At 43.3% G+C, this 12,065-nt stretch overlaps 2 protein-coding genes across 2 annotated transcripts in view; one reads left to right on the forward strand and one right to left on the reverse strand.

The window, feature by feature from the left end:
* Positions 1–6,572, forward strand: part of ETFA (electron transfer flavoprotein subunit alpha) — a 32,068-nt gene extending 25,496 nt beyond the window's left edge. The window contains exons 10-12 of the mRNA XM_068410790.1: positions 2,154–2,219; positions 5,615–5,695; positions 6,467–6,572. Of these exons, the coding sequence (XP_068266891.1) occupies positions 2,154–2,219; positions 5,615–5,695; positions 6,467–6,505 (186 nt within the window). The 3' untranslated portion in view covers positions 6,506–6,572. The remainder of the gene's footprint in view (positions 1–2,153; positions 2,220–5,614; positions 5,696–6,466) is intronic.
* Positions 6,573–6,710: 138 nt separating this feature from the next.
* Positions 6,711–12,065, reverse strand: part of TMEM266 (transmembrane protein 266) — a 66,599-nt gene continuing 61,244 nt past the window's right edge. The window contains exon 12 of the mRNA XM_068410638.1: positions 6,711–7,743. Within this exon, the coding sequence (XP_068266739.1) occupies positions 7,163–7,743 (581 nt within the window). The 3' untranslated portion in view covers positions 6,711–7,162. The remainder of the gene's footprint in view (positions 7,744–12,065) is intronic.

Here is a 12,065-nt window from a genome sequence, read left to right on the forward strand (position 1 = left end):
ATGAAAACATTACTGAGGTGACCTACAGCCTGCTGAAGGGACCAGTTATCTCAGCCAGCGAGCCAAAAGCACCCAACCTAGAAGGGCATGGCTTAGATGCATAACAAAGGCTTTTTAGACAAGCCTGGTGATTTACAAATGTCACTTTAATGAAACATCCTTGTCTTTCCTAGATATTTTAATAGAATATATACATAGGCATCTGGCTCCTGCTTACCTGGATCCTTTCCAAACACTGAACTTCACAATGTTAAACAGGCTGATAAGAGTATCTGGTAGTCTAGATGGCTGGCACTTAATGAATTGCTCTAAAAAAAATCAAATTACAGTAATGTGTTTTTAAAAAGAGTTTGTATTAAAGGCTGTATGATGTTAGAATAATTTCTCCTGTAACATCTGTTCTTTTATTTGGTATAATTAAAATATTGCATTCTTACCGTGAGTTCTTATATGGACATATTATATTACATTGCAGCTGTGGTAAAAAGGATTGACCTCCAATAGCAATCTACTCAGTAAAAAGCTATTGAGGCTAAGAAATGTCTGAGTGTCTTCAACAGCTGTGTGGTTTTGTGGAAATGCATAGGCTAGATTCTGTGTTTCAATTTCAAAGCAAGCCTTTTTAATAGGAAATACTTTGTTCCTGCTCTCTTTTCCCCCCTTCAGTTTTTACAGGAGATAGCTTGTGTAGGAAAGTGTAGAAAAGCTTCATAAATTTTATTTATCTATTCCTATTTGAAAACCACTGTAATAAGTGAAATCTGTAGCTGGAGAAACATCAGAAAGCAATTATCTTTTTTTCTTTAATTGATGTAATGACTATCAGGCCTGTATGGAAAAAGCAGTCTGCACGGTCCCTCTATTTGAACACCTTCATTTGCCTCTTCTGTAGGTCTGTGCCTGTTCCACAGCTGTGCTTTGTTCTGTCACGGTAAAAGCCACTTAACTGTAATGCACATCTTCAGCTGCCCTGGGAGAAGATTTTTTTTTTTTGACCCTCATACCCTCCCTGGCCCCAAAAATAACTTCTTAAATTAGATTTTTATGTTCTTAAATATGGACTAACCTTGGTATTTTTAAAAGAGCAATTCAGTTAGTATTTGAGGCTGTGTCTTTTCTAAGTACGTATAAATAACACCTTTTAATTGGTTTTGACAGATGATCCCCTAACTGGTTTTGTGTGTTACAGTTTCCTCTTATTGAATGAGTTGATGAAAAATACTTTTTTGTTTTTCTTCTGTAAAATTAGGTGGCTAAACAGTACAGCTTTGACTGCTTCTTGGGCTTGTGGTAGTGGGAACTGTCACGGAGCTGAAAATATACTTGGATTTAGATAGATTATAGCCTGGATGACTTTCAGCCTGAGGAAAAAAAAAATACTTTTCTGATGTGAATTAGAACTGTGGATACAGATCTGTTTGCCTGTAAATTTCCATCTAGTTTGAATGTAAGTCTCTTTGGAGATGCTAGATTGGGAGCCCCAAAGTGGAAAGATCTACTTAATGTTGGTGCCTACCTGGGAAGCACTTCTTTACTCCTGGGTAGGAGTTGATAGTGAATGGGGGAAGAAAAGCTTTAGGGCGCATGAACATGGAGCGCTGGGGTAGATAGAAACTATTGCTACAAGTGTATATAGTGTGCTAGCCCACTTGAGTATCTGAAATGTTTTATCCCTGCCATATAGGAAACTTTTTAAAGGTTTAAACGCCTGAATTTCAGCTTGGTGCATTCTGTCTCATTCAAAGGATCCTAGAGGCTTCAAACAAGAAAGCCTAGCTTTTCTTTTTAGGCAACTGCATTATCTGTTTGTAGGTTATCTTGCTTCATATTTGTGCTGGAAATCTCCAGGGTCATGGGTAACACTGATTGCCCTGTCCTCTGGCTGAGCAGTGTCTTAGGTTTGATGGAGAGTGCTCTCTTTTTTTTTTTTTCTTTTTTCTTTTCTCATCTGTCTTTGCCAGATACTCCTTTGGGATTCTCCTTTCACAGTTGCATTGCATCCCCAAGTGTGGAAGGGAACCAATCATCACCTGCCTTCAGTATTAAAAACTACTACAATGTAAAAACTACTGCGTGTAACTGATTTTGAGCAAGGTTTGTGAGAGCTTACTGCAACTATGTACCAAAAATGTCTCCTTTTTGTTTTCTTCTAGGAACTTTATATTGCTGTGGGAATATCTGGAGCAATCCAACACTTGGCTGGGATGAAAGACAGCAAGGTATCTAAAGGTGGATGTGCTAGAAGAGATTTTTGAGGAAGGAAACAAGTTGACTTCCTTGCTTTTACGTCAGTATTTAAGCCAGCTTTCCAGTTCTTCTTAATGGTAAAATTTCCAGTCTGTCTGCTTCTTTAAAACACACTAGCCCTCTAAGCCTTGCCAAGAGAAGATACTGTGGCAAAACATCTAACAAGGTAGAAAGCCCATTGCACTACAGCCCACAGTGGTACGTAGAAGCAGCTGATTGACTTTGTTTAAGAAAAAAAAACAAAACCCCACATATGCCTGAATTCTATACAATAGTTCCATTTGCGTTTATTTCAGAGTATGACATACTAATTCATGCATAACAATGTGCAATTTGAATTATGAACTTACTATTCCATAAAGTAAAAGATGTGTCTGACATTCCTGCATTTAGCCATTCAAATGGAAAACTATTATAAAAGGGCAGTACAACTTTAAAAGGTTTAACTCATTAGTTGCCAAAGCAAATAATCTGAAATTGGAGTTGCCAGTTGGGTCCACAGTGCAGTGTTTGGGAAGAGGAGCAGAGTTACCTGCTGAATCATGCTACCAAATGCCAAACATCAAAAAGTGTAGGTTGTCCTGCCTCCCTGCAAGTAATTTTAGAAAAAGGATATATATATTTCTTTTGTTTCCAGGGAACAAACTTATGTTCTCTGGCAGAAACCAAACCCAGAACTTTGATCAGCTGCTGAAACTGAGGAAAAGGTTTGCAGAACTTACAGGCAGATCCTTGTGTTTAACCAAAGACAGACTAGTGAGTCTGTGTGACTGGTAATTGTCCTCACAAGCCAGCCTGTGTGGTAGGATGATCTGTGCTTCCTTACAATTCAGTTCTTTTGGCATATATAATTTAAATATTTTTTGTTGAAAATCACACAAGCTGGATTTGGGGTACAGCACCAGTTTTGGGGCCTCACTCTTCTAAAAATCAGGGAGTCAAGCTATGTTAGCATTAGTTAACACAGTGGAGAAAAACCAACCAAAATCAGAAATTAAGGATGAATGATGGGCTGGGATGAAGGTCACTATTGAGAAGTGTGAGTAATAATATCTGTAGCAGTATATTCTCACTGGAACAGCATCACTGTAGTGTCTTCTACTCGCAGTGCAGCAACAGGGAGACAACAGGGACAGCCAGACAGCTGGAGAGTCTGAGAGCAGCACTGATGCGGTACTACCACGGTCATCCTTGGCTCCCTCTGGACTCTGCTAGTAGCTGATGGGCCACAGTATTAAAAATGTCTTTGTTTTGAGGCGTTTAGTCTCCAACTGTGCTTTTGGGTGAGGGAGAAGATGGGTGGGTGGGATTAGTATCAGCCATTGACTGAGAATTGTGTATTTAAAGCTGCTTAAAACTTGATCTGACCCTGTTTGTATGTATCTATCTCCTGCTGTATCTCAGTTAAGACTGCCAGTCATACTGGGAGCCTCTTTAGGTGCCAGAATTTCCTTTGATGTAAAAATATTGAGCAGTGATATTGTCCTGTACTGTAACAGCAAAACCTCTGCTTTTTTGGCTTTTCCAATGCCATGTTTGATATTTTGAAATGTTCTTTTACAGGAAATAAGGACAGATGAAACTTGTCGATATGCCTGCTTAAGAGTTTCATTTCTCCCATATATTGTATTTTTTCTAGTGTAAACAACTGTGTGTATTGTAAAATTCAGTTTTACTTATTTGTGTTTGAAATGTGATGTGCTCGGCTTTCCTTTTAGCCAAAGCATACAGGTGTAGTTACTGAAAAGATCCAATTTTTACAAATGTAAAGAATTACACAGCCACGTGGGAACTCCCTGGAGTGTCCCCGTCTTCCCTCAGCACTGTGAATTACCTGGCATTGTGAACTTGGACACTTCAGGATATGTTTTCCAAAGTAGTCAGATGCTTTTGACCAAGTGAAATGTATAATTTATCTGTATTTTACAGCAAGGTAGAAAATGCAGCTCTTGAAGAGACCTGGAGAATTGTCATTGCTTTCGTTCCTTATTTTTATTTCCCTCATGAGGTAGTTACAGTATCTTTTCTTTCTAAAAGATTTAACTTGCAAAGTTCTGTTGCAAGCAAGGTGATACTTCTGCTTCTTACCCTGGAAAGTGATTTAGCAATGAGGTAGAGAACAAATCTTAATAAAAAGTTACTTCTGCTGACGGAGGCAGAGGAAAGATGAGGCTGCCAAACTACAGCTTAAGACAGTTTTGCAAGCAACTGGTGTTAATTATTTTTGTGATAAGGATGGAGCTGGCAGCCCCCCAAGGTGTCACCAACTGCAGGCCTCAGCCAGCCCTCAGCGTTAGCCACTGTGAAGGGTTCTGGAAAGCATGATGGGGCCTCAGAGCGTAGGTTAAGTCTTAATTGAGCTAATGTCCTCGGGTATCACAGCCTGGATTGTGCTTCCTGCGCTGTAGCAGTGTCAGTGAGGCCTGCATTTGCAAATGGGGTAACTGAGATAAAACCAATAAAACTTTGGGAAAAATACTTCAGGGGAACGTTCCTGGAATATTTGCAGGTCTTTGCTTGTGAGCTGGTGAGAGGGCAGCGGCAGCGCTCTGCTGCAGGTACTTCCTTCTTGCCTAGGTGAGGTGGTCCTTCGTTATAGTGAGTCACAGGATGCAAATGACCTGTGAAGAAAAAACACTTCTGGGGGCCTAAAACCACAGGCTTTGCATCCTTGCATCTTTGAGTTACTGCCTGTAGGCCTGTGCTGCATTCAGAGGAGGGGGTAAAAGAGAGGCACACGAACTGTGCTACCTGGGGATGGCAGGGAAGTGTGTCAATGACTGTTTGGTTTTTTTTTTCCCCCCCATCCTGTACAGAGTGCTCACCACCCTGTTGTAGATTTTGATGTGGACACCCACACTTATTGCTGGAAGCTGTCACAGACAGTTACAGAATGATTTACCTGTGTGACAGAGTTTAAACCAAGACAGACATTTTCTGGCCCATTGTGTGTTTTTCTGCTGTGTGACAAACTAAGTGATGTGTCCCACAGTAGGTCCAGAGGCCTTTAGGCATGGCTTTAGTGCGTGTTTGAAATGCCACCTCGGAGTTACTGCTGTCATGGTATGGCTTAGGTCTTGGAGAGAATCTTTTCTAATTTTTTTTCTAGACTCTTTTCAACGGGGAAGGACAGCCCTGATGTATGCAATGAGCAGGGAGGGGGGTTTGGGGGACAGAATGTTTGGTTCTGTTTGTTTTTTGAGGTGGAAAGGAAACATTTGTTAAATGCTGTGATCTGTATCTTCTGCTTCTAGGGGCTGGGAGAGAACTTAGTTCATGTGTCCTAGATAAGGCCTGTCACTGTCACCTGGTCCTAGCTGTTAACCAATACATGTATTTTCACCTGGTGCTTTACTGTTGCTTGCAGACCATTGTTGCTATTAACAAGGATCCAGAAGCTCCAATTTTCCAAGTGGCTGACTACGGGCTGGTGGCGGACTTATTTCAGGTGAGGCTACCCTTGAAGATGTGCAGGGTAACTGCTTCAGAGCGCCAACGATTGATGGCTTACATGGATAATACATAGGGAGGCTGGCTGTGACACACTCTCTAATCTAGTTTTCTGAGTATGAACCACTTTGAGCTATAACTGCCCATAGGTGCTCACATGTATTTTTAAGCTCCATAATGTATGGAAGTACAGAGCTGGCAGTTGGTCTTATTTGTGCCTGGGCCTGCTGCCTTACTGATGCCCATGAGGAACTTCCAGGTGCCTCTGGGAGGACTGAGCCAGCCCATGTCCCAGTGCCTATTGCTCATGTGTGAGCCGCCTGTGCGCGTGCACATGGATGTGATGGGCGGGAGCCGGGTAGGGGCAGAAACTCTGCCAGCTTTTAATGCCCTTCCTGAAGTGCTGCCCGCTGGCTCTGGGGTGCGCATGGGCCTTTTGTAAGCCAAAGTCATATTCTGAAAAAACCCACCATGTAGACAATTTCCTTAATAAATTTTGTACGACTGCATTATTTCCACCTAATGGAAATGCGGCACTCTTGAATAATTGAGGGGCTGTATCCAGCAGGAGAGAAAGGGGGAGTGCTGGGAGGTGGGGGGACCCACAGCCCCGGGAGTGGTGGGCTGGGTGGGGGGGTGGTGGTGTAACTGGGGGGGACTGGGAGAGTTTGGGGGGGAGGTGTCTCTGTGTGTGTGTGTCTCTGTGTGTCTCTGTGTGTGTGTGGTGCTGTAGGGACAGCATGTCCTACCCCAGAGCTGGTGTTTGCAGGCGGTGCCGGAGATGACGGAGCTCCTGAAGAAGAAGTGAGCGACAGCTGGAGCCGGCCATGCAGGGGGTGTGGGTAAGGGCCAATAAAGGATTGTCCTGGAAAGAGGTGGGGCACTGTGGTGTCGGGGTGTTGTTTTGTTTTGGTGGGCAAAGGGCTGGCACAGGGAGTGGTGGTGGGGGGGCAGAAGCAGCCAGGTAAGAGAAGGAAGGAAAGGGAATGACGGAGACGAGATGGGAGCCAGTGTGTGTTTGTCAGTGTTTATTCCCATCCCCATTCCCTCCCAGCTGGGCTGGGCCCAAGCTGTCCAGCAGCTCTGTCCTGCCCCCAGGCACTGTGGGGCTGAGCTGTCCCTGGACTGGTGGAAAGTCCATGGTGCTCTGAGGCAGCATCGGGCTGGCCCCAGGCTGGTGGCAGGACAGGTCCATCATCTCTCTGTCCCTCCAGGCACAGCGTGTCCATGTTGGCCTAAGACTGCTGGAAGGTCCCTTGTGCCCCAGAGGACATGGTAGGTCCCAGCGCTGGTGGCAGGGTAGGTCTGTCATGTGCCACCGGCACGGGTGGGCAGAGGCGGTGCTGGCTTTGTCCCAGGCTGGTGGCCATGGCAGGAGATGCCATGGGTTGCCTCCAGCAGTGCCACCTTGCCTGTGGCAGCCTCATGACCCAGCGCAGTGTGTCCCCGTTCCCTCAGGCTCTCCCTAGGCCTCGGGCACTCTGCCCAGCCGTGGCTCCGGGGGCCCCAGCGCCCCATACTTCTCCTCGATCACTGGGGCACCCTGGGGGCAGTCAATGAGTGGCTTGAGCTGGAAGACATCGAGGCTGTCCTGGTTCCTGCGGTTGTAGATGGTGAGTCGCTGGCCCAGGTCAGGGCTGGCCCCCCCAGAGCCCGTGGGGCTGGGCAGCTTCAGGTTGACGGGATCCAGCCCCTTCTGTGCCAGGCAGGCCTCCTCTGACAGGGACGACAGCAGCTCCTGCACCATGGCGTGGGCCACCCGCTGCTGGGTGGGCCCACGGTCAGTGCCAGCCTCAGTGGCATCCTCACAGGCCGTGCTGCAGTCCGGGGAGGAGCCCAGCGTCTGGCTGCTCTCGCTGCAGGCCTGGGTGCCCGAGCTGACGGTGGAGCGTGAAGCGCTGCCCGAGGTGATGCTGGTGGACGTCCCGGTGCTGCCCAGGCGCAGTGGCACCTCCACCGTGAAGACGTCGGAAGAGATGTTGGGGCGATGGACATCGATGGCCGCCGTGGTGACCACGCAGATGGCTGCCTCAGGGACACCGCTGTCTGTGGGAACAGAGCACAGAGAGTGAAACCCTCCGCCCCTCTGGTACATGTGCCCCCCTCGGGGGGCTGGGCATGTATCTGGTTCATGGTTATACACAATAGGTACGTGCACCACCCACCCCCTGAGTTATAGACACATATCTTTATAGAGAGAGAGAGAGATCATCTCCATATATATATATATATATATATATATATATAAAAAGGGCAGATACATGTATAAATAATACATAGACCTCCAGTTGTGTGTACATATTCTAACAGATACATACATGTATATATACACAACTACAATTATATATATATTACTTTACACCCCCCCCCTTATATACATAAATACATGTCTATTGTTCTGTGTACGGAAAGAGAAGAAATGTGTACAAGGTGAGTCCCCAAACCCTTTATTTATATGGCTGTAAAAGTATAGATCTGTGCCTAGGGCTAGAGCCAGAGACCTTTTCTATACCCGTGTATACAGAACGGTACAGAGAGAGCTATTGATACATAAACAGTATGGCATGTGTGTGCGTGTGCAAGTGTGTGTGGTTGTGCATGTGTGTATGTAAGTGTATGTCCGTGTGTACGTGTGCACACAAGACACGACACAGACACACAACACACACAACACAGACACACACACCAGACACACACGAGACACGACACACAGACACGAGACACACAACACACGCACACGACACACACACGAGACGCACACGACACAGAGACGCACACGACACAGAGACAAGACTCACACACACGATACAGAGACACACGACACACAACACACACACGACACACACGACAGACACACACACAAGACACACGACACGAGCCACACCACACAGACACACACACACGAGACGAGACACACACGATAGAGACACACACACGATAGAGACACACACACGATAGAGACACACGACAGACGCACACACGACACGCACATGACACACGGACACATGAGACACATACGAAATGCAACACACACGACACAACAGACACGACAGAGACACAAGACACACACACACACACGAGACACAGGACACAGGACACACACACGACAAGACACACAACACAGACACAGACAACACACCAGACACACACACGTGAGGCATGACACAGACACACACATGCAACTCACGCACACGACAGAGACACTCACACGAGACACATGACACACACAGACATGCGCACACGACACGCACACAACACAGAGACACACACACATACGAGACATGACATAGACACACACACAGGACACGCAGACGAGACGCACACATGACACCACATGACCCAGAGACACACACACCCCAGACACACACGATGCGCGCGCACGAGACATGACACACACACACACACGAGAGACACACGACACAGAGACACACGCGCCACACACAACATCGTCCCTCCTCTCCCTCCCAGCCCAGGGCACACCCTCACACCACGCCCCCCCCCATCCATACAGCTCTCCCTCGGGGTGTGTCTGTGTGTACATGGGCAATGGCCGGGGAGGGAGGAACACACACACCCCGTACCGTATCCTCACAGCCCCGCTCTAGTTCCAGATTGCTTTTGTATACAATGGGTGTGCACACAGAGGGCTACACAGCTGTCAATGGTACTGTAGGCATGTACATCTATATGCTGACACAGAGTACATAGAGGATGTAGGTATTACACACAGTTGCTCACATACATATTCTTTATATACATATCTAGATTTATTCATACAGATAGAGGGCACATATGTGTGTATGTGTAAGGAAGAGTACACAGTCCCCCCCTTTAAAGACACGTCAGTAGCTCCCGTTCAAGTGGAACACAAACCGCCCCCCGGTCTTTGAGGGAGGGGGGGCTGGGGGTGTGTATGGGGAATATAGAGAGGTATGTATATGCAGGTAGAGTTATATCGTCCAGCATACCTATACATGAACACCCCCCCTTACATAGCTTTTAAATTATGCACGCACACACACATATATCTCTATGTCTATAATGGGGGAAGATCTACAGGGATATACACCTATATATAATACTGTATACCTATATACATATATGTGCACATGCACAAGTTACATAAAATACATAGGTGTATATATATATACAGTTTCCCTCACACCTACCCCCCTGCATCTTATATACACATAATCTTTTTTATATATATATTTATCCATACAGCTATGGGGAATATATGTGTATGTATATGAGCCCCATATATAATAGATTATACCTATATAAGTACATTTTCTCTACACACATATAGCACATAGTACCCCCCCTTAAATACATACTATTATTGGTAAAGAGAATATACAGACACACCCTTATATATATGTATATATTTCTCTGTGTACATATATTTGAGATATATATAAAAAAATACATTATGCCTATACATGAACACCCCCCTACTTTATTTATATAGTGCTCTCTCTATACACAGACCTTTATATACATCACCATGTGTATAATGGGGATGAATAGAGGGCTATGCATCTATAAATAATACCATATACCTATATATAGGTGTGTGCACATGCTCTATACAATATATGTGTCTATATACACTCTCTCATATTTTACATACACATAATATATGTGGAATTATTTATATAGATATGGGACTGTGTGTATAAGCAGCCCCATATACATGTATACATCTGTACACACACATTTGATCCGTATAATATATAATACATAGTGCCTACTTTAAATACATATAATAAGCTACCTTTAAATAGAATACACACAGCCTCTCTCCCACACACTTATACTTACCATTAGGTGTAAAATTATATGCGTATGTACACACATAGATACAACCTTTTAATGTCTTTCCATGTACATTATGAGGAGAGAGATCTATAAATAATATCATATACCTATATATATACAAACACACATACATATCTATTAAAAAATACATAGGTATAGACACAGTGTCTCACTCCTCCTCATTTTATAGACATGTGATCTTTATATAGAGATCTGTCCCTATAGATATGGGGAATATGTGTCTTTGTGTGTGTGTATATATGAGCCCCATATATAATACATTATACCTATATATATATACAGACTTTAAAAATACATATGTACACACACACCCTATAGTACATAGCCCCTCCTCTTAAATAAATATAATTGCCTATCATTACACAGATTACACACAACCCCCCTACCTTTATATATATGTATATATTTGTATATATATTCATGGGATATATACATATATAATAGATTATACCTATACATGAACACCCCCCCCTTTATTTATATAGCTATATACACACATCTTTACATCACCATGGGTACAATGAGGATGAATACAGATGGATATACATCTATACATAATACCACCTACCTATACATACATGCACACATTCTATACAATATATATGTGTGTGTCTATATACAGTCTCACACACAGACTTTATGTACCCGTAATATATATAGATTTACACAGAGACATCTGATACATGTACTATATAATACATAGTCCCCCCTTTAAACAGAACACACGTGCACTCTCACTCACACACATGTACACTTACCTTTATAAATACATGTTTCTCACTGTGTGTGTATGTATCTGGGGAATGTATATAGGGATGTACATATATAATACATCATACTTATACATGAGCACACACACTCCTTTATTTCTGCAGCTTTTAAATTATATACACACACCTTTTTATAGAGCTCCAAGTTTGCTATGGGGATGTATATAGAGGGATATATATCTACAAATAATACTGTATACCTATATATATATATATATATATACACACACACGTTATATAACGTACATAGGTATTAGAGACAGTGTCTCTCTCACCCCCACCCCTATTTTATAGGCACATATCTTTATATACAGATTTATCCATATAGATATGGGGAACGTGTGTGTGTGTATATATATATATATATATATATGAGCCCCATCTAGAATATGTTATACCTATATACATATATATATGTACAGACTTTTTATATATATACACACACACTGTATAGTACATAGTCCCCCCCCTTTAAATACATATAATTATCTATCATTAAATTGAATACACACAACGCTCCTACATTTATATATAATCTATGTATGTGTGTATGTCTATATGGGGTATATATATGAAATGCATCGTACCTATACATGAACAGACACACCTTTATCTATATAGCTGTATACACAGACACACGTACATCTAGATACACATCTTTATAAACATCGCCATGTGCATAACGGGGATGAATATAGAGGGATATACATCTATAAATAATACCATATATCTCTATATATATGTTCATGTGCACAT

Source organism: Nyctibius grandis, chromosome 11 (assembly GCF_013368605.1).
Source record: "Nyctibius grandis isolate bNycGra1 chromosome 11, bNycGra1.pri, whole genome shotgun sequence".
NCBI classification, from domain to species: domain Eukaryota; kingdom Metazoa; phylum Chordata; class Aves; order Nyctibiiformes; family Nyctibiidae; genus Nyctibius; species Nyctibius grandis.